This window comes from Neopelma chrysocephalum, unplaced genomic scaffold (genome assembly GCF_003984885.1).
Source record: "Neopelma chrysocephalum unplaced genomic scaffold, ASM398488v2 Primary Assembly neopelma1_75, whole genome shotgun sequence".
Lineage (NCBI taxonomy): Eukaryota > Metazoa > Chordata > Aves > Passeriformes > Pipridae > Neopelma > Neopelma chrysocephalum.
This window is the reverse complement of record NW_020897736.1, coordinates 14,157,658-14,179,777: the sequence shown is the minus strand read 5'-3', so window position 1 is coordinate 14,179,777 and position 22,120 is coordinate 14,157,658. Positions and strand designations below refer to the sequence as shown.

Sequence of the window (22,120 nt, the reverse complement as noted above, 5' to 3'; positions counted from 1 at the left end):
CCTTCCAGCAAATGCTCACCAATCCAGGGATTTTACAGACACAGAATCCAGGAGGATTCCACATGGGATGAGCATCTTAATGTATAGGAGCCTCCATATGGAATCAGGGAAATGTGGGGCTGCAGGAGTCCTGTGGAAAACAAACAAGGGAAAAAGCCTCCAAGGATTCTTGTCAACAACAAAAAAAACCTCCAACAATTCCTGTTCAAAACAAACAAGAAATAAAAGAAATAAAACAAACAAGAAATAAAAGAAATAAAACAAACAAGAAATAAACCCAACAAACTTCCTGTTTAAAAACCCAAGAAAAAACAACAACCAAACAATTCCTGTTAAAAAACAAACAGGGAAAAAAAAAACCCAAAAGCAAGTGAATGATCCACAGCAAAATACAAACTGGGGATAAAATCAACGGATTGCCCAAAATGTTGTTATTTAAATGTTTTTTAAAGCTGGATCAGGAAAGACCTGAGAGGTGAAAACACAGCAGCACATGAAAATGCACCTCAGGCTCAGCCAGGCCTCAAGAGTTCCTCTAAAGAGTGTTTTAATATTTCATTTAATATTAAAGCATGTGTAGAACTTCCTTTTCACATAATTAACAACAAATTACTCTGAGCGATGAAGAAATTGGAGGGATATGTGAACTGTGTCCAAAAATGCAACACGAACTGATTACTCACAACGTTCATGTCTTTGTACTTGAGCTTTCAAACCCAGAGTGCACAGAGAGAAATGGAGAATATTTTAATCTTCCAGGGATGCCACAGAGCAGCTCCCACCACAGTAAGCAGGGCTCAGACAGCTTTTCCTGCTCCACTCCTTTAAGGATTCCAGGAGGGATTCCACACCCACCGCGTCAGCACACGGAGAACAAAACCCTCAAATTTAAGTGACACAATCACATCCATTTTTAAAGCTCTTTGACTTTCTTTTTTGTAGCCTAAAAGTATGATAGGCCCAGTGACGAGATTTTTTTTTCTTAAGAAAAAGCTGCACTCTGCACAAATGTTATTTAAAATTTATTTCCAGTTTGATAGGATGCTCAAGATATTTATCCTGCCAAACATTTCCATTTATTTTTAGTTCCCAGACTCCCCAGCAACGTGCACGTGAAAAGGGCAGAGGGACAACCAACAAGTTTTAAAGACTTAATTTTGACTTTGAACTTGGAATAAATTCCCCCCAGCAGTTCGTAGGGGGGCATTTCATACAACTTTAAATAATTAGAGCGTTGTTTTCTTCTGAGAAAACAAAGGGAAAAGCCTGTCTGTACTCCCAGAAACTCCTTGTTGGAGTATATACTTATAAACAGTTTGTTGCCATGATAAAAGTTCTTTTCCAAAAGTCTTCACCCGCTCCACGAAAACAAATTCCAGCCCAAACCTTCCTGCAGCCTCAGCCCAGGGGCCACCTTTGGTCACACCTGGAAAGGAGAATTTAAAACAGAGCTAAAATAAAATTCACCCTCGTCCCCAAGTCCTAAATGTTTTGTAAAGGTTTAGGATGTTAACTGTATGCAGTAAGTTCCCTCATGTTGGAATCAGAGCCACAGAACAATAAATATCTTGTCTGTGGCACACCCAAGCCCAAAATTCGATGGTTCTAACAGCTAAATCATAATAAGGCCCTAAACCATCTCAAAAATATTACCCTGCTGCAGAACACCAGTGGGACTGTACTATAAGTTACAATTTTTACCTGAAGCTGGATTCAGCTGGACCTTTTCCTTTCACTCTCCCAACAGAATTCCTGCTTAGTTGTCACCTACATTCATGGCAGTTTATCCACAGACACAGGTGAAGCTTCATCTCTGTCCTGCACTGCAAAGTATTTTGGTAAGACTGAGTTTTTCAGCAATTCTCATCTTTGACACCAAGTATCAAATCTTTCCAACAACTCTCAGGGATTTTTACAGCCCTGTCTTTTTGAGCCACGGGAGGTGGAGGTGAGCAAGTCCCCCCAGAGCCGAGGGACTGCACAAAGGGACAGGCAGGAATCTCAGCAGGGAATAAAGCACAATTTACCTGTGTGCTGCTTCCCCTGATGGAAGTGGCGCCCTGGGTTTGACGAAACAAGTCCATGGAGAGGAGCAGGTGTGGAGGTTGGCACCTGACACAGAGAGCCCTGCCAGGACACAGCTGGCACCTCATCCCTGCAGCTGCCTGGGAAAGGATACAGGATCATGGAATGGTTTGCGTTGGGACCTTAAAGCTCATAAGTCCCACCCCCTGCCATGGGCAGGGACACCTTCCACTAGACCAGGTTGCTCCAAGCCCAGTCCAACCTGGCCTGGGACACTTCCAGGGATCCAGGAGCAGCCACAGCTTCTTTGGGAATTCTATTCCAGGGCCTCCCCACCCTCACGGGGAACAATTCCTTCCCGATACTCCAACTAAACCCTGCCCCGTTTCAGTCTGAACCCATTCACCCTTGTCCTGTCACTCCAGGCTCCTGTAAAAACTCCCTCTCGGTCTTTCTTGTCCCTTCCCTTCAGGAACAGGATTCCCCTCCTCGGCCACGCAGACCCTGCCCCTTCTCCATCCCACAGCTGGACACAACACGAGCCCCTACGAGGCTCCCGCTGCCCCTCGGCGCACCCACAACACCTCCAGGGCGCTTCCCCTGGGGGGGGGAGAACCGACCGTCCAGCATTCCCGGTCACAGGCAGCGCCCACCGCCCCGATCCCTCCGGAGCCGCTCCTACCCCGGCCCGAATGGCACCATCCGCGCCCCCCGCCTGAGGGTTCCCCTCCGAGGGCGGCCCCGGCCGCGGGTTCCCCCCGGAGGACGGCCCTGGCCCGCCCAGAGGCCTCTCCCCCCCCCCCCCCCGCTCCCTCAGAGCCGCCGCGGCGGCGCCACCGCCCCTCCCCGCGCTCCGCCCGCCCCTCGCGCTCCGCCCGCCCCCCGCCGCCGGGGCCCGCGCCATTCCCGCGCCATTCCCCGCTCCGCACCTTTCCCTCCCTCCTGGCTGCGCGCCCCTGCCCGGGCGCGGCTCCGGCTCTAGCGCCTCTCCCGCCCCGCGCCGCCTCCCCCCGGCGGCCGCAGCGTGGCGGGCGGAGGGGGCGGCAGCGCTTCCCCCGCGCGGAGCCGCAGCCGCGGCCGCTCCGTCCCCCTCGGCCAGCGGCGCGGAATGAGGCTCGGCGCGGGGCCGGGCTGTCCCCCTGCCCGGCCGACGCCGCTCCCCCATTGGCTTCCGCCGCGCCTGGCGCGCGCCATTGGCCGGGGCGCGGCGGCGGCGCGCGGCGATTGGTCGAGCGCGCCGTCAGTCAAGCCCCGAGCCCCCCGAGCGCCCGCCCCCGCGGTTATCAGGTTAGTGCCCGCCGCGGTGCTGCGCTCGGGCTTCCGAGCGGCGCTGGGCGAGCCCGAGTCCCTCCGCGCCCCGCGACCGGGGGGGTCCGCACAGGGGTCACTGCGCCAGCACCGCTAGCCACGGACATGGACATGAAGAAAAGGATCCACTTAGAGCTGCGGAACAGGACGCCCTCAGATGTAAGCAATGCCAAAAAAAAAAAAAATTAACGATGATGATGATGATGAGAATAATAATAATAATAATAATGATGGTGATAATAATAAAAAGGCATCCCGTGGGGTTTTTTTTTGGGGGGGGTGGGGGGGAAGGGAGGGTGTAGCGTTGGTGTTGGCGGGGCCGCTGCTGCCCTTGAGGTGCCTACCTGTGTGTGTGTAGGGGGCCGTGCAGCCCGGTTTGGGGGTGCCCGGGGTGCTTTGGGGGGACCCGCGGCCGCTCCTGCCCGTGCCGGGCTGCGATGCCTCGGGAGGGGGGCTCGCCGTGCGTTAAATAAAAAATAAGTTGCTCGCTCCTCTCTCTCTCGGCGTGTTTAGTTCGCAAATATTTGTGCAGGGTGCTGGGCAGGGAGAGGCAGACAGGGACTGCGAGTGAGTTGCGAATGGTTTAGTTTAAAGTGCGTCTTCATTTCTTTGCAGTGATCAGGCAAGAGAGACTGGGGAGCCATATTTGTAACTTTGTAGTCCTCATGAACGCGCCCTTTCTCTCTCTCTCTCCCTCTCTCCAGATGCTGAGAAGATAAAAGGAAAGAATTTTAAACCAATGCTTAGCGTTGGTTGGGTTTTGCCTTTTTTTTTTTTTCCTTTTTTTTTTTTTTTTTTTACGGGGCGATGGGGGCATCGCCGCCCCGGTAGCGCGAGAGCGTTGAATAATAATAATAATAATAATTAAAAAAAATATTGGAAGAAATCAACGCACTCTCCACCCCCTCCATCCCCACACACGCACAAAAAGGCTGGATGTGTGTGCGTATTTTTCCTTTTCTCCCCCCTTTTCCCCCCCTTTTCCTTCCCCCCGGGGCCGGACTTCAGGTTGTTGTTCCGCGTCTGGCGGAATAAACGGGGGAAGAGAGGAAAAACTTTGGCAGGACAGAAAAAAAAAAAAAAGAAAAAAAAAAAAGGGGGGGGGGGAGGGGGGGGGGGGGGGGGGCCCCCCCCCCCCCCAAAAACAGGGAAACCACCCCCGAAGAGTGGGCGGGGGGTGCCCACTCGGGGGCAGGCGGGGCGCGAACCCGCGCCGGGGAAGCCCCTTCCCCGCGTCCCCCCCAACCCCGCCGGGCCCCTCACGGTGCCGGGGAGGGCTCCGGAGCCGCGGCCCCGCAGCCCCTCGGAGGGTCGCGGGCAAGGGGGAGAGAGCGGGGGGCGAACGGGAGCCGAACGTACCTCAGCGGGCAGCGCCCGGGGCAGGGCGGCGGGACGCGCCCGGTCGCTGTCCGGGGGACAAAGGCGGGCGCGGGGCGGCGGAACGTGCGCTTTAAAGTTTAAAAAACTCCCCGTGTGCGAAGCAGGAGGGAGGAGGAGGAGGCGGCCGGGGAAAGCGGGGGAGGGAGGAGGGCTCGGCGCGGCCGCGGCTCCCGCCGCCATCCCCAGCGCGGCGCGGGGGGCGCGGGGGCTCCGCGAGGCGGCGGGGGTAGCGCTGCAAGTAGGACGCGACGCCATGTTCTGGGCTCCCCCCGCCTTCCCTCGCCTCCTCCTCCTCCTCCTCCTCCGTGAGGGGCCGTGAGGGAGCCCCGCTCCCCGCTCCGCCGCCGCTCGGCCCGCGGGGGTTTGTGAGGCGATGTGGCGGCGCTGCGGCGGGGCCGCCCCGCGCCCTCCGACATGACGGGCAGCGCCGCCGCTGCCATTTTGTCGCCGGGCGCGGGGCCGGGAGGAGGCTCGGGACGGCCGCGCCGGGGTAAAAAAAAGCTTTCGAAACCAGGGGTTTTGTTGAATATTCGGGGGCACCGGGAGGGTGGCGGGAGCGGGGTCGGCGCCGGGTGTGGGGCGGGGGGAGCTCGGCGTAGCCCCCCCCGGGCAGGGAGCCGGGAATCCGCCTTCTTCCTGGGCAGGGCCCTGCGGGGAGGTAGGTCTGTGGCTTCAGGGTCCTCTGCTATTTTTAACCGTATTTTTTAACGATTTTTTTAAATTATTTTTTTTAAAAAAATAATTTTTTTTATTATTTTTGATATTTTAAAACTATTTTTAATCATTTTTCGCCCCTTTTCGCCCTATCCCGGTCCACCCGCCCCTTACTCCTGGGGGCTTATTCACCATCTTAAACCCAGACTTTTAACGCTTTAAAAACACGAGGCGAAGCTCCTCAGGTATAAACTCGACTTTTTTTGGTTTGTTTGTTTTGGGTTTTTTTGCCCCCCCCTCTACACTCGGATTTTTGTTCGGTTTCTGCTCAGGTTTTTTTTTTTTGCCTCGTGCCAAAGAAAGTTCCGAGAGCTCCGAGTCGAGTTCTCGGGGACGGGCAGGAGGCAGCTGGAAAATCGGCATTATTCGACCTGTCGCCGCTGCTTTTTTACCTGCCAGCCTCGAATTTTAGCAGCGAGTTTGGCGTATCCGACCTTCCAACCCAAATCCTTCCTTTTTTTTTTTTTTTACGAATGGGGATGAAGGTGCCACTCGGGAATGTTGTTCCGTGTTGATACAGATGTGTTTATTGTGGTTCTGTGCACGTGCTTTTTTGGGAGAATCGAGCGTGTGGTTGGAACGCTGTCGCTCTAAAATTACCTGTTAAAATCAAACTCGGCCGAATCCAGCCACTGGAACTGGGCTTTAGGATTGATCCCGGTGCCAGAGTCGTTTATTTATGGATTTTAGTCAGTCTTTGGGCACGAGCAGGATAATTCTGGGAATTTTTTTCCTCAATCTTTGACTGTCAGTATTTCTGCTTTTTCTGTGGGGATCGTTATTTCCCAACTTTCACATGTAAAGTAAATAAATCTTGGTGAAAATACCCCCGAAAATACTTATTTTGGTGCTTGTACCCAATATGTGCTTTGGTTCTGTGATGTATCTTTTATTTAATATATCCTGTAATTAAAAAGGATCAAACCTTTTTGTAAATCAGAGGTAAATAATAGGGTGTTGATGGGGTGTTGTGTTTCTTTCTGAGCCTGTATTTAATATTTTATGGCTTGATCCACCTAAAACAACTTTTATATGGAATTCTGTGTGTTCCTGTGCAGCTGAGCTTGTTACGTGTGGCTGTTAAGTCATATAATCCCATAAAGTTCCATCTTGACTAATAAAAGCTACTATAAATGTCCTGAAGTGGATGATATGGGAGATATTTCTTCCTCAATCTCGTCTTCAGTTGTTTATTTTTTTAATTCTCCCTCCATTTTTCCCATGAATTCAGTGTTGGTGAAAGGTGTCGGGTTTGGGGGTTGAAATGTGGATTTTCTGGGTGTTGCACAGCCAGAATTGAGTTTGTTCATCTGCTTTTTGCCCGGATATTTCCATTTTTATGACATTATTAGTCACAGTAGTGCAGTTGGTGTAGAATTGGTGCTGGGTTTATCTTATCAATATCATTTTCTATCATAATTAACCACCTGCAGAATCAGGTTCAGTTATTTTACCTGACTTTCCTCCCCAACCATCACCTGGCAGTGCTCACCTGGGGCATATTTTTGGACGTTCCTCTTCATTCCCATCATCAAATCACCACTAAAATACCAATATTGCCCAGCAGGGTCAGTTTTAAGGCTCTTGGCTGTGGGACACAGAGGTGGGGCTTAAAATTAGGCACAAAATTCAGCTTTTCTGCTTTACAGCTGATCCTTTAGTGTGAGGATTTAGTCCTTTATCAGCTCAGGACTGGGGCAGTGATAGAACACTGCCTGGGACTCAGAATATTTCTCACAGTTCTGGCTCTGTTGTGCTTTAAAACTTCCCTGACCCTCTGATTTCTCTTTTTTGGTAGGGGGGGAAATATTAACTCTGGATGCAAACATCTTTACAAAGTGCTTTTAAATGAAAAATACATTTAAAAAAGGCTTTTTTTCCTCAAGCTTGTTCCTTGCTGTGACACTTAAAAGAGCACTAAAGAGTTTAAAGTGACACACGACCATTTAAATGATATTTAGGTCTTGCCTGCGGGTGCAGAGAAGTTCTTTGGGACTCTTCCCATTTCCCCATTTTTCTGGGATGGTGAATTTGCTTTACAACTCCTGAGAATTCCCTGTTGACCAACATTTTGTGCAGCCACAGTTACAGATTTTCTCTCTGGTTCAGGTGTGTCTCCAAATTCTAGCTTGGAAAAAACACATTAAGGGCTTTAACTGATGGAATTGTGCTGTTTTCCATCAGGAAATGCATTCCCTGAAGAAACAGGTTCTTGTCCTGCCCAAAAATTGTTGGAAAAAGGGGGGGAAAAACCTTCTTCCAAGCCCTCCTTGCAGCAGGAATTGTGTGTTATATATCCATAAATAAATACACATTCCTGCTGTTCTGCTCCAAGTGTGCCCCAAAACCACTTAGGTTTTTAAAGGGATTTAGGGCTTTTAAAATACTTTCTAGTTTGCTGTATTTAAAAGATCATTTTATCTTCGTTGATGACACATCTTTAAATGTCCGTGGAATGGTGGCAGAGGCATCCCTGGCTGTTTCCTTAAATATTTACATCCCATAAGGCTGGTGTTGAGTGATTCCTGGTAAATATTTACATCCAGGAAAGCTGGTGTTGATCGATCATTCCCATTTCATTCATTCTGGGGATTATTCCCTCCTCTTGCCGGGCAGATGTTGGAGAAGCTGGAAATTAAGGGTTTGGATGTCTGGAACACGCATGGGGCTGTCTTGGGTGGGGTTTGAATGAGTTAAAATAAGGGAAGATGGTTTGGGCACCAGAATTCCCAGCGTTTCTGGGATCCCGGGAATGGAGCAGGACTTTGCTGGGATGGCAGGAAGGGAGGGAGAAGGGTCTGAATTGACAAACAGCTCCACTGACTGAACCAAACCCTCTGTGTCCACCGCAAGTGCAGATCCCAGGTGGGAGCAGAGAGCAGGAATGTTGTGCTTTGGAATGATGGACACTTCCCAGCTATTTCTGGGACACTGCTCCACTTGTTCTGGACAGAACCCTTCCCTGTCTGCTCTTGCTCCACTGTCCTTCCGACAAAATAACCCATAAATACGGAGTCTGGGCGTTTTATAGGATTGCTCAGATGAGTCCTGGAGCTTATGGAAGCACAACTCTGAAAGAATTCCAAAAAGAAGGAAAAAAACCACGGTTTGCCTTTACACCCCAGCGTAAATGTGCTCTGGGGCAGTCCATCATTGAGCACTTTCCCTTCAAAGCCATAAAAAGCCAGGAAAAGCTTCTCTTGTCCAAATGAGACTTGTCAACATGTCCTAATTAGTCCTTAAAATTACCCTTCGTTAAAATGTAGTTTGGTTCGGATGTGTCTCCACATCAGCCCTTGCCAAAGGCTCCAAATCCCAACCTGGAGAGCTGGGAAGTGGAAAGGGGCAAAGCAACCTTGGGTTTTCCTTCTGTTTGATTTCCTATAAAACCGGCAGCAGAGGAAAAGCACTTTGGAAGTGGCAAAACTGAGACCTGGAGCTGGAGTGATCCGTGGAGTCCCTCACTCCAGCCAGGAGCAGAGCAGAGGGATCCCAGCTGGAGAACAAGAATGGGAATATTCAGAAGCATTTAATGCAAAGATCCAGCTGTTTATTGGCATCTTTGAAACGGTCTGTCTAAAATGTTTGGAGTTTGACGGAGTAAAAGGAGTTGGAGCATCCCTTTGTCTTGCTCTCGGGGTTTAGAGCTGTGTGATGTAAAATATTAGAGGGTAAAAACCTTCATTTATTGAGCCAGGTTTTTTTTCCGGAGCTTGCTCTGAACGTGGAGCAACTTGGAGTTAAAAAAAATAAGGAAAACAAAGCACAAAACAACAACCAAATAAAGAAAACACCAGAAGTTTCCTGTGTCTCTCCCCTGCTCCTTTCCCTTGGGACAGGATCCTCCAGGAATAGGACACCAATCCTTGTGGGATGAGCCAAAACAGGGCCCAGGTTGAGTGAGGGGAGTTTGAAAGGTGGCATCAGGAGGAATTTCCTCCTGGAAAGGGTGGTCAGGCCTTGGCAGGGGCTGCCCAGGGAGGCTTGGAGTCCCCACCCCTGGAGGTGTCCCAGGAAGGCCTGGATGTGGCACTCAGTGCTCTGGGCTGGGGGACAAGGTGGAATCGATGATCCTGGAGGCCTTTTCCACCCTCAGGGATCCTGGGATGCTGGATTGTCACTTTTGGGGGTGTTTAAAAGGGCTGGAGTTTCCAAGGAGATGCGGAAGAGACATTCCAAGGGGAAAGTCTGAGATTGCATCCCTTTGACAAACGCCAGGGGATGTGGAGCTCCAGCAGTGGCTTCACGTGACCTTGGTACAAGAATTTGGCACCTGAGGCTGTGATTTGGTGAGGAGTGTGGGTTGGGGTTGAGTGGTGTTACGTGGCCATTTCTGCAGCGTTTCTCCCTGTCCACGGATTTCCCAGAATCCCAGAATGTTACAAGTTGGAAGGGCCCCCCAAGGATCATGGAATCCAGTTTGCAGGGGCTGTGCCAGGGAGGTGGCCATGGCTCACTACTTGAGTTATACAAGTGACTTCAATCAGTTTATCCCATCTCAGATACTCCCAGTAGAGCCTGGAAGGGATGAATCCAAATCCATGTGGTGGTTTGGATAAGGAAGGACCATGCCCTGGTTGGTGCCTTGTTCTGGTATCTTGGAGGAGGAAGAGGAGGTCAAACCACTGGAATTGTCCCTTCCCTGTCGGGTCTGGTTGTGTTTGTGGGCAGGTCCTGATCCCTGAGCACCCTGGGAAGGAGCAGCTGAGGATTCCCAGTGGAAGGGGAATCCCGGTGGCCGCGGGCCAGCGGTCGGAGCGGTGGCACCTGCCCGGCTCCCTCGTGCCCGGGGGCAGCACGCCAGGGCTGGAGGGGGCCCTGCCCACGTGGGCAGAGCTCTGGCAGGGCCACCCAGCTCCTGAGGTGTGTCCTGGGCACATCCAGGAGCAGCTGCTCCAGTTGGGGCTGGGGACACTCCACCTTCTCTTTCCTGGCCCTTTTCCACCAGGAGCTGAGCTTGGCGTGGCCTGAGGCTGCTCTGGGGTCAGACTGTGGGAGGCTCTCCCTGAAGGTCTGTCCTGAGTGCAGGTGGCAAGTGGCACATGGGGGGTGTCTTTATTTATTTGTTATTTTTAAGTTTGGTTGTTGAAGTTGGTCACATTTTGGTGGTCCCTGGATCATCTCGGAGCAGACCTTGAGTCATGTCTTTGAGCATCCAGAGCAGCTCTCAGCCCAAGGCTTTCACAGGCCCTTCACCTGAGCATTTGCTGGCCTGGTCACATTCCAGATGGGATCTGAATCGGGAATTCACGCAACATTCCATTGGAATTCAGTTGGAATTTTGGGGGAAGCTTCCAGCAGGAGCGTGGAGAACATCGGATCCTCACCATCACTGTGGAGCAGAGCACGAAGGGTGGGTCCTGCAGGACTTGGGCGTTGCCATGGAATCATGGAATGACTTTGGCTGGAAGTGACCTTAAAGCCCATCCAGTCCCACTCCCTGCCATGGACAGGGACACCTACCACTATCCCAGCTTGCTCCAACCTGGCCTTGGACACTTCCAGGGATGGGGCAGCCACAGCTTCTCTGGGAATTCCACTGCAGTCCCTCCCCACCCTCACAGGGAAGAATTCCTTCCTAAATCCTGAGCCTTGCCAAACCCATGCCAAAACCCAAGGACACTGTGACTGTGAAGGGTTGGCTCCTCTTAACCCTGCTGCACAAATCCAGTGGATTAGAAACCTGAGGAGACCCATTTCTGCTCCAGATCCCAATCTGGGTGAGAACAGACCTGGAATATCGTCCAAGACCCAGCAGGACACAGCTCTTGGAGCCTGGTGGCAGCAGCCAGTGATGGTCATTCCTTCCTGGGGGGACACACAGGGCTCTGTGTGGACTGGCCAGGATTGGGAGACCAACAACATCCCAAAGACACGACCCCGGGGTCTGAAGAAGTGTTTGTGTGAGAGAAGAAAACCAGCTCTGCCTTTAGAAATCCTTTGGGATTCGCTTCCCTTCTTTCCACAGCTCTTCCCACTTCCAAAGAAGGTTTCCATTGGATTAAGAGGTGTGAAGGACTCTCCCAATGCCCCCCTGGATCGTTTAGTTGGTCTTCACCTGCCTTTTTTTGATAAAAATACCCCAAAGTGGGATGTTCTGTCCGGGGGTACCACGTGCAAGGGACACTTGAGAGCATCTGTTCCATTGTGATGGAAATGAGCTCTTGGAGCCTTTGCTCTTCCCGGTGGTTTGTACTTGTAAATTTGCCTTTTATCTTGGAAAATTGTATTCCCAACTGTGTCCTTCTGTCACCTTGTTAAGCCTTTAACCACAGACCGGGATTTGGGGACTTGGGACTAATTCTGAGATCTCCTGCCCATGGATTGTGGGTTTTCTGAAGTGGAGACTTTGCCCTTTGGCCTCTTTTATCCTGGAGAAAAGGAGGCTCAGGGGGGACCTTCTCACTCCACAACCCCCTGACAGGAGGGGGGAGCCGGGGGGGGGGGGCGCGCTCTGCTCCCAGGGAACAAGGGACAGGAGGAGAGGGAAAGGCCTCCAGCTGTGCCAGGGGAGGGGCAGATTGGACATCGGGAGGAATTTCCTCCTGGAAAGGGTGGTCAGGCCTTGGCAGGGGCTGCCCAGGGAGGTTTGGAGTCCCCATCCCTGGAGGTGTCCCAGGAAGGCCTGGCCGTGGCACTCAGTGCTCTGGGCTGGGGACAAGGTGGGGATGGGGCACAGGGGGGATTCCATGGGGTAGGAGGGCTTTTCCAACCATAATAATTCCATTATTGTGTCTGTGTGGATGAGGGAGAGAGGGGTGGTTTGTCTGCCAGGTCCCGGGTGTCAGCTGGGAGGAATTCCATGGGATGCAGTCCCTGCTCCCCCCTGGCTGCACAGCTCACCTGGGAGCAGGGGGAGGCTCTCAGGAGCCGGGAAGGATCTGGGGCTGGGAAGGATCCAGGCTGTGCCTTTGGGACCCAGCGGAGTGCAGGGAGGAGATCAGAGCCCTGGTTATTATCAGCCAGGCAGGGGGGATGGCAGGGGAGTCCTGAGGAGCTCCAGGGATGCTGGCATCCACCAGACCCAGTGGCATGTGCTGGAAGCACCTGGGATTGTCAGGAATAGAATCTGGGATGGCCACAGTGGGGCCTGGGGAGGTGGGGGGAGAAGCAGGAATCTCCTCACTTGTGGGAAAGCCAAGAGCTGATCCTGGGAGAACACAGAGCAGGAGGGAGGGAGCACCCAGGAAGTGCCTGCTGGAGCAGGGGGCACCTGCTGAGGGGGACAGGACAGGGACAGCCCTGGGCCAGAGGGGGACAGGGATAGGACAGGGAAAGGACAGGGAAAGGACAGGGAAAACCCTGAGCCACAGAGGGACAGGGACAGAACAGGGATAGAGGGAGGCAGGGACAGGACAGGGACAACCCTGAGCCAGAGGGGGACAAGGATAGGACAGGGAAAACCCTGGGCCACAGAGGGACAGGGATAGGACATGGACAACCCTGGACCAGAACAGGACAAGGACAGGACAGGGGCAGAGGGAGACAGGAACAGGACAGGGCCAACCCAGAGGACAAGGCAGGCCAGGCTGGGTAAGGGATACTGGGCAGTTGAAGCTGCACCACATGTGACATCCCAACCCGGTCCTTTCTCACGGATCCAGTCGGGGCTGGGGATGTCTTGGGATGTCCCGTGTGGCTTTTGTGCCACCCTCTCACCTCTGGGTGCCTCCCAGGCTGTCCCAGTAGGTGCTGTGGTGGCACTGCTGGTTGGGTGCCTGGGGGGTGTTGCTTTCCCACCGTTTCCCACGTGTAGCAGTTTTTTGGGATGATAAGTGCAGGTCCTGTGGTTTGTGTTCTGTTAGTGCTGACTCCAGGCCCTGCTCTGTGGTGCAGGGATGGAATTAAGGATACACAACCTCTGCAGGTTGGGTTTGCTTGTCTTTGGTGCAGCTGAACAGGAATTTCCTGAGGACACTCCATCCCAGAGGGGTACAAATCATCCCCGCAGTGCCTCCTGCTCCCCTGCCCATCCCCAGCAGTGCAGGGATGTCAGTGGGATCCCCCTCCCCTGGATCAGAGCAGCTGTAGCCCCCTCCCCTCATCCACATGTTCTCCAGGACTCAGAGGGGCTGCTCAGTCGTGTCCCATTTATCCTGTGAGAAAGGAGATGTGACAGTTGCAGCCTTGCTGTGTGTTCTCAGGGAAGTGCAGATATTTGGAGAGTGATTCAGGAGCTGGAATTTTCCTTAGCATCACAAAGGCTTCAGAAACACAAACAAGGAGTAGATTGCAGAGTTTCTGTTGTGTTCAGTGAGCTGGCTTAGCTGGAATGTGGCTTCCCTGAGGTCACCTTTCCCTTCCCTTCATCACACTGATGGCTGGAGTGAGCCTGGATGAGGCCCAGCATCCCAGCCGGGGGGCTCAGGATTGAGAGGGGATCTCTGTGCAGCAGCCAAAGCCTTGGAGAAGTGCCCTGTTAGTCCTGGAGGGGCTGTGGGAGCCGTGGGCTCTCCTGGGGCACCTCCACTGGAACATGGACCAGAGAGTTCCTATGGACATGGGGAGGAGAGTGGGATGGGGGGAATGTAACACTTCCAAGAGCTGTGTGGGAGCTCCTACTGCTTGTACTGGATGAAGGGAACTGGGTCCTGTGGGACAGGGAGGGTGCCCATGGCAGGGAAGTTGGGAAAAGCCCCCTGAGCCCAGTTCATCCTCCTGAATCTTCTACAGGGCTCTTAAATCTCTTAGAACATAAAGCCATCCTGGTTTTGACTGGAATTTTGGTTGGAATCCTGTTGTTCCAGCGGTGATTCCATGTGTTGTTAACACACCTCTGGCCTCAAAAGCACTGACATGGTGTTGCTGTGGTTTCTCCTTGGGAGGATCAGGAGCCCCTGCTCTGCTCTTCCCTAAATAAATCTCCAGCTCCACCAAGCCACTTCCAGTCCTGGCCACTTGGATTCCAAGATGTTTCCCCATGGAGTTGTTTGCCTGTGCCTTTGCCCAGGATCTCAGGGAAGAAGAGAATGTGGAACTTCTGGATCAAAAGCAGAGAGGAAACAGCCTTGCCCTAAAACTCCCCGCAGTGGGGGTGGAATGAGATGATCTCGAAGGTCCCTCCCAACCTAAACCATTCCAGGATCCTAAAAGGAGCAAAGTAAAAGGAGAAGTTGGCTCATCTTCCATCATATTAAAGGATTTCCTGCTGCATCCATGGCTACTTCCACCTCTCCCTCAAATTTCCTCTCTGCTCGTGAGGAAACTTTGTCCAGTTCCCTGTTTGCCTCTTCTCCATCCTTGGGGAGGATGGATGGGTGGATGAATGGAGGAATGGACGGATGGAGGGATGGACGGATGGAGGGATGGGTGGATCCTCCCTGGGTGAGGGCAGGTGCTGTTTCTCTCTCCCAGAGAGGTTTGGGTGCTCTTAGCCCCCTTCCCTTTGCCTTTCCCCTCCCTCCTTCCCTCATCCTCCTACATTCCCACAAACTTCCTTGCAAAGAGGATGAGGCAAAACCCCCCTCGTGCAGGAGCTTCCCGGGCTGGAGAACAGCTCCCAAAGGTGTCCCTGGGTGCTGGCTGAGCCTCCTCTCTGGCCAGGGGAGATAAAGGAGCAGGCAGGACCCTCCTGCTGCCAAGCAGGGACCCAGATAGGGGCAAATGCAGCTTTATTTGACTTTTTCCCCTTATTTTTTGGCGGGAACTTGTGGTGTGTGTGGAGCAGATGAGCGAGAAGACTCAGTCTGTCCCCAGACTGATCTCACTGGAGGCTCCTGATACTCAAATACTGTTGAGTAAAAAGATGCTGTTGAGTGAAAAGATAAAAAGTTGCCTTGCAAATGGCTTTAAAATTTCAAACTAGGGAGTGCTTTGGGGTTTTGTAGCTTATTTTGGGAGTTTTAGGGCTCTTTTTTTTTTTCCCATAGTCACCCGTGGGGATCAGGAGCATGGACTCAATCTTGGGTTTCTTCTCCCCACCCTCACATTCTTTTGGAGGGCTTTGGTGGAGCCATTCCCTGTCAGAATTCCTCCAGGAAAACCGTGGAGCCTTGGAAAAAAGCCTTTCCTGTCTCGCAGTGCTCCTCCTCCTCTCAATGAATCACTTGTGCTCTGTGTTGCTCTGGGCTCCCTTCCCTGTTGACTTCAGTGCCTGGGATTTAATTAGAAATCTAGGGATGTGATTTGGAGCTGGAAAACTCCATCAGATTCTTCCCTGGGCAGGGGGATTGCAGGGATAAAAATGGAGGAAATGCAGTATTTGCATGTTAACTGTCCTTGGGGTGGGCTCAGCAGACGCCTCCTGTCTTTTTATCCCATTCCTCCTGTCTTTTTATCCCATTCCCGGCGGGAAGCGGCACCTCTTCCCTTTCCCACCTGGAAACAAACTGTGCACGAGGATGGGCTTTTCCAGGGAAATCTGCTGGGAGTTATTTCTCCCGTCTAAATGCTCTGGGGGTGTGGAAAAGGCTGTTCCTCAAATGGGAGGAGGGTCCTTCCAGTGGAGTCACAGGAATCGTGCAGAGCCCAGGAAGGCTCAAGTTGGCTGGGGAGGGATGTGAATCCTGGGAGCTTTGGGGTAAAAAGGAGCAGTTTAAGTAAAAAAAGGAGCAGTTTAGTAAAACAATGATCAGTTTAAGTGAAAAAGGAGCAGTTTTAGCTGGGCTGGGCTGTGTTTAGGGGCTCACTTACATCGGTGCTGTTGGGTCAGTCGATGGTAACACCAGAAAAAACCTGTTTATAAACAACCCCCAAACCCTGGGCTGTAACATCCCCTGGGCTTGTTGGGCAGGTCTGCAGCTCCCAGACCCTTGGGGACATTCTCCCCACCCTTGGGGACATTATCTCCACCTCCCCCTGCTGCAGCAGGGTGGGGGAGATAAGGGGACAGTGACACTCACAGAGCCTCCCCTTCCCGCACCACCAAACACGTCCCTTTGTTCCCCGACAAAGGAGTTCCCTCCATGGAGATCTTCCCTAAAATACCACATCCCTCCGTGGAGATCTTCCCTAAAATACCCCATCAAGCAGCCCGGGAGAGGAGGATCAAACATGACCTGGTTTAGGATCCCCAGGACCTGCTCTCGGGGGTGTCTGAGCACACCCGGCTTGGGAAGATCCAAAAATTCTTCCTGCATTGAAGAAGTTATTTTAACAACCAGTAATATATTGTAGCAGCCCATGAATTGTGTGGAGGGTCAGAGTTGTTAGTTTAAATATTGGTAGTTTGGTTTCATATTTTTGGGATGCTTTTCACTCGGTTTCATGATTTTTTAGGATTCTTTTTACTTGTATTTATTAAAGATGATGCTGCTTCTCACAAGCAAAAGGGTTAAGCCAGCATTAATCTATAATATAATTTAATAATATGATTTAAATGAGTAATTTATTCTATATTTATGTAGAGAATCAGTTACTTAAATTATTGTTTAATTAAAAAAAGAACATGTTTTGAACTGTTGATGTCGTTTGCAAAAACAGGCAGCAAATCCAAATCCCGGTGTTTGTGAAACGCTGCTGCCCAGACCAGCAAAAGGAGGGGTCAAACACTGAAAATATCCAGAATCCCTTGAATTTTTGCCTGATTTGTGCCCTCTCTTCCCTCCCCAGGTTAAAGAACTCGTTCTGGACAACTGCAGGTCGTACGAAGGCAAAATCGAGGGCCTCACGGATGAGTTTGAGGAGCTGGAATTCTTAAGTACAATCAACGTAGGCTTAACCTCAGTTGCAAACTTACCAAAGTTAAACAAACTTAAGAAGGTAAATAAAAAACCTCCCGGGCCAACCCCTCCCTTTTCCCCCCGTGTGTCCAGTTGGGTAAAAACAACTGGATCCCCTTTGCTCTGGGCTCTGGGTTTGCACCCCGAGCTCAAGCTGTTTCTGTGCCTTTTCAGCTCGAGCTGAGCGACAACAGAATCTCAGGAGGCCTGGAAGTGTTGGCAGAAAAGTGTCCAAACCTCACACATCTAAATCTAAGCGGCAACAAAATTAAAGATCTCGGTACAATAGAACCTCTGGTGAGTTCGGGGTCGGGGGGATCCTGGTGTGGTTTGGGTGGGAAGGGGCAGGGACACCTTCCACAGACCAGGTGACTCCAGCCTGGCCTTGGACGCTCCCAGGGATGGGGCAGCCACAGCTTCTCTGGACAAAAATGATGTGCCAAGCTCAATTTCCCTCCCACCACGGGCTGCAGGCACAGGGTGCCCGTCTCCTGCCTGCAGGGATTGGCCATTTTTTGGCCTCGTTTTCAAGAAAATCATGGAATGGTTTGGGTTGGAAGGGACCTTAAAGCTCATCTCATTCCACCCCCCTGCAGTGGGCAGGGACACCTTCCACAGAGCAGGTGACTCCAGCCTGGGCTTGGACACTCTCAGGGATGGGGCAGCCACAGCTTCTCTGGGCTGATCCCGGCTGGAAAACTCCCTCCCTCTCCCTGCCTGCTTGTTTCTTGGGAAGTTGGCTGAGCTTTGGACCAAATGTCTCTCCCGTGGCTGCACGGGAAGGGCAGGGATGGCTCAGCTCCCCCATGGACACACTGCCCAGGGAGCAGGACCTGTGCTGCTCTGAGCTGATCCCAGAGAATCCTGGAGTGGTTTGGGCTGGGAGGGATCTTAAGCAGGTCCTGGATGGGCAGGGACACCTTCCACCAGACCAGCTTGCTCCAACCTGGCCTTGGACACTGCCAGGGATGGGGCAGTCACAGCTTCCCTGGGAATTCCATTCCAGTCCCTCACCACTCCCCAGGGAAGAATTGCTTCCCAGTATCCCATGTAAGGCTGCCCTCTGGCAGTGGGAAGCCACGCCCTGTCCCGGATCCAGGCCCTTATCCCGGTCCCTCTCCCTGTTCCCGGTGAGCCGCTGGGTCCCTCTAGTGGCTGCGGGGCCGGGCCGGGCTCCCCCACCCTGCGGGAATCCCGGGAATCCCGCAGCTCCCGGGACTCCACGGGCTGTGGATCTGCCCTCCAGACCCAGCACTTCCTTAAAACGTCTCCAGGAGCAGTTCCATCGTGGATCTCCTTCCCCTCAGCAGAAGGGAAGGGCAGAGCTGTTAAACTCCGAGGATTGGAAGTGGTCCCAGTTGTCCCAGTTCTCCCAGTTTCAGGCTCCTTGTTTCCTCGGTGTCACTGTTGCTCCACACACTAAACTGCAGAAGGGAGATGTGTCATAAGCCTTGATAGAAATACTTAATAAGGGTTGATCCAAACCCTCAACTCCTGTGCTTTTATTATTAACATGATAAAGTGCTGTGGGCAGTGCAAGTCACCTCCAAAAAAAAAAACCCAACCAAAAACCCCAGGAATTAATTCCCATTCCATTTCTACACTTTTTTCATTTTCCAAAGGCTGAGGTAAAATCATTCAAATATTTTAAACATCTCTTAGCAAAGTTCTTGTGTCCAAATACCCTGTTCCTACTTCCATCTGAAATAGTTTCAATACACTGAACCGGCTCTGGAGCCTTTGGGATAACTGACTGGATATTATTTATTCCCAGCATGGTCCCTCACACCACCATCACCTCTTCCCAGACTTTCACAACCCCTGACTGGCTCTGGAGCCTTTGGGATAACTGACTGGATATTATTTATTCCCAGCATGGTCCTTCACAGCACCATCACCTCTTCCCAAACTTTTGTGAGCTGCTGAACTCCAGGGAGATCCTTCACCCCTCCCAGATCCCACAGCAGACCCTGCAGATCTCTCTCCACCCCAATCTAGAAGAGAAATGCCCAAATGCCCCAAATATACCCGGAAATGCCCCTGTGCCCACGGGAATCCCTCAGGTGCCTTCCCTCCGCTCCCGTTGCTTTGTAGGGGATGAGAGCTGAGAGATGTCCCCGTTTTTTGCAGAAAAAGTTAGAAAACCTGAAGAGCTTAGACCTGTTCAACTGCGAGGTCACCAACCTGAACGACTACAGAGAAAACGTGTTCAAGCTCCTGCCCCAGCTCACGTACCTCGATGGCTACGACCGGGACGACAAGGAGGCGCCGGACTCGGACGCCGAGGGCTACGTGGAGGGCCTGGATGACGAGGAGGAGGATGAGGATGGTACGTGCAGGGCGCTGCCGGGTGGCCCCGGGGTCACAGACCCACACGCTGCCTCTCGGTGCCTTTTGCTTCCAGCTCTGACTTGGTGGCAAGAGAAGGGTGTTCTCGGCAGCTCCTTCCTGGCTGGTGTAAAGGAGAAGTGTCTCAGTGTCCTCAAAGGAACGAGGGGAATGGGCAGGGGCCTGAAAGAGCAACTTTCTCAGTCTTATCTCTAGTGAAAGATCGGGACGACAAAGAAGCGCCGGACTCGGACGCCGAGGGCTACGTGGAGGGGCTGGACGACGAGGAGGAGGATGAGGATGGTAGGTGGGGGTGCCTGGGGGGTGCAGGGGCTGCCTGGGATGGTTGGCTTCCAGCTCTTGTGGTTCTCAGCAGCTCCTGCAGCTCAGTGTCCTCAAAGGAATGAGGGGAGAGAGATGGACGGGGCCTGAAGAGCCACGTCCTCAAAGGGCAGGAACTGAGCTCTGTGGTGATCAGGGAGAGGGACTGAGCTCTGTGGGACCAGGGACTGAGCTCTGTGGGACCGGGGACAGGACCCAGGGAATGGCTGGAGCTGTGTCAGGGCAGGGTCAGGTTGGATCTCAGGCAAAGGTTCTTCCCCCAGAGGCTGGTTGGGCACTGCCCAGGCTTCCCAGGGCAGTGGGCACAGCCCCAAGGCTGCCAGAGCTCCAGGAGGGTTTGGATGATCCTCTGGGGCACAGGGGGTGACTCTTGGGGATGGGCCTGTGCAGGGATAAGGGTTGGACTGGATGATCCTTGTGGATCCCTCCCAGCTCAGCACATTCTGTGGTTCTGTGGATTTTATCCCTAGTCAAGGGTGGGAGTGAAGGGGTGGGAGAAGGAAGGCACTGAAAGGGTTCAGGGAGCAGAGCAGCCAGGGATGAGGGTGTGGGGCAGAAATGGGTGAGAAGGATGATGTGCAGTTGTGTGGATCCAGATGGAGAAGGGCAGGGTGAGAACCTGGAAAACAGCAGGAATTAAGGAGCTGAGGCTGCTCCATGAGGACAAAACTAGATCAGGCAGAAGAGAGGAGAGAGTGAGTGGGGGTTGAAGCAATGAAGGAACAACCAACCTTTAAAGGCAGGGAAATGAAGGGGGTCCCAAACAAACCTTTAAAGGCAGGGAAATGAAGGGGATCCCAAACAAACCTGTAATGACAGGGACATGAGGGGGTCCCAGAGCTGGAGGTGCCACCTGCCCCCAGCACCTGGCACGGCCGGAGGAGCCCCCGGAGCCGGGGAATGTGCTGGATCCCAAACCCAGCTCTCACAGCAAAAGCAGAACAGCTGCACTTGCACTTTTCCCTCAATGCTGAGTGGGAGCTCTGAGAGGTCCTGGCAGTGCCTGCTTCCACACAAATGCATGGAAAAGCTCCCAAAGGCCGTTCCTGCCGCAGGGAAAACGCTCTGGGTTGGAGCACGTGGGGTGGTTGCGTTTGATCCCTTTCCCCTTGGAAAGGGGCTGTGACCCCCTAAATGGATGGGGGTGACACTGGGGGGTGTCAGGGCACGGGGGGGTCCTTGGGGAGGGTTCCAAGCTCCTGGGGATGGCGTTCTGCTGTCTCCTGGTGGGAGCAGCTGGACACTGGGAGAGCTGGACACGTCCCGCAGGCTCCAAAATGCATATTCATGGGAAGGGGAGCAGCTGGAGCTGTACCAGTCTCGAAGCTCCACGAGTGGCTGAGCAGCCCCAGAGCAGGGGTGCAGCTGCACAGCTCCCTAAAATCCTCTACTGGCCCCAGGGAACACTCCCAGTGGGCTCCCAGGGCAGAGCTGGGGCAGCAACATCCTAAAAAATTAGCTTGGAAATGTCTGAGTGGTTCATTGTGTTTGTGCAGAAGAGGAGTACGATGATGATGCTCAGGTAGTAGAAGATGAAGAAGATGAGGAGGAAGAGGAGGAAGGAGAAGAGGAGGATGTGAGTGGAGAGGAGGAGGTGAGGATTGAACTTGCTCCAGCTGGGAGCAGCTGGGCAAGAAATGCCCCAAATACTGACAGTTTTTAGGGCTTTTAGTTCCCCACCCTGTTCAAGGTTTTTCCCAGGAATGTTTCTTGGTGCTGGGACAGGCCTTTGCTGTCAGCAGAAATCTGGGATGGGGCTAAAGTGGGATTATGGGAGGTTCTTCCCTGTCCTCCAGCCTTAGATCCTCCCCTGCCACTCTGAATGGTTCCTCAGCCTCCTAAAACCAGCTCCTCAGGCTCTGGACATGCCCAGGATTTAACTCTGCCCCTGGAGCACCTTCTGACCAGTCAAGTTTTACTAAACCCAGGACATGGGAACAAAATTTGCAGCTCCATATCTGTGGTTCTGTGATTCCTTGGGATTTTCTGCCCTGAAACTGTGCCAGAATCCAGTTATTCCATCCCAAAGCCCAGTCATTCCATCCCAAACCCCAGTCATTCCACCCCAGCCCCCAGTTACTCCATAGCAAACCCCAGTTATTCTGTAGCAAACCTCAGTTATTCTGTAGCAAACCCCGTTTATTCAATCCCAGACCCCAATTATTCCATCCCAAATCCTAGTTATTCCATCCCAACCCCCATTTATTCCATCCCAACCCCAGTTATATCATCTCCAACCCTATTTATTCCATCCCAACCCCCATTTATTCCATCCCAAACCCCAGTTATTCCATCCCAAATCCCAGTTATTCCATCCCAAATCCCCATTTATTCCATCCCAATCCCCAGTTACTCCATCCCAA

At 52.6% G+C, this 22,120-nt stretch overlaps 1 protein-coding gene and 1 long non-coding RNA gene across 7 annotated transcripts in view; one reads left to right on the top strand and one right to left on the bottom strand.

Moving 5' to 3' along the window:
- Positions 1-1,007: 1,007 nt before the first annotated feature.
- LOC113969871 lies at positions 1,008-4,784 on the bottom strand. 4 transcript variants are annotated; one of them, XR_003534960.1, is made up of 5 exons: positions 4,693-4,784; positions 3,678-4,040; positions 2,028-2,165; positions 1,702-1,823; positions 1,008-1,426 (listed from the first exon to the last, which is right to left on the bottom strand). It is a non-coding gene; the product is annotated as an uncharacterized LOC113969871 (long non-coding RNA). The 4 variants fall into 4 exon arrangements; XR_003534962.1 differs by lacking the exons at positions 3,678-4,040; positions 4,693-4,784 and adding an exon at positions 2,955-3,040 and having other exon boundaries at positions 1,702-1,818; XR_003534959.1 differs by lacking the exons at positions 3,678-4,040; positions 4,693-4,784 and adding an exon at positions 2,955-3,039.
- ANP32A (acidic nuclear phosphoprotein 32 family member A) overlaps positions 3,309-22,120 on the top strand; it is a 20,933-nt gene continuing 2,121 nt past the window's right edge. Inside the window, exons 1-6 of one of the 3 annotated variants that reach the window (XM_027688132.1) lie at positions 3,309-3,492; positions 16,978-17,127; positions 17,262-17,384; positions 19,218-19,416; positions 19,632-19,718; positions 21,254-21,351. In XM_027688132.1, coding sequence (XP_027543933.1) covers positions 3,439-3,492; positions 16,978-17,127; positions 17,262-17,384; positions 19,218-19,416; positions 19,632-19,718; positions 21,254-21,351 — 711 coding nt within the window. In that variant the 5' untranslated portion in view covers positions 3,309-3,438. Of the gene's footprint in view, positions 3,493-16,977; positions 17,128-17,261; positions 17,385-19,217; positions 19,417-19,619; positions 19,719-21,253; positions 21,352-22,120 lie in introns of all 3 variants that reach the window. The other 2 variants (XM_027688131.1, XM_027688133.1) reach the window with 2 other exon arrangements.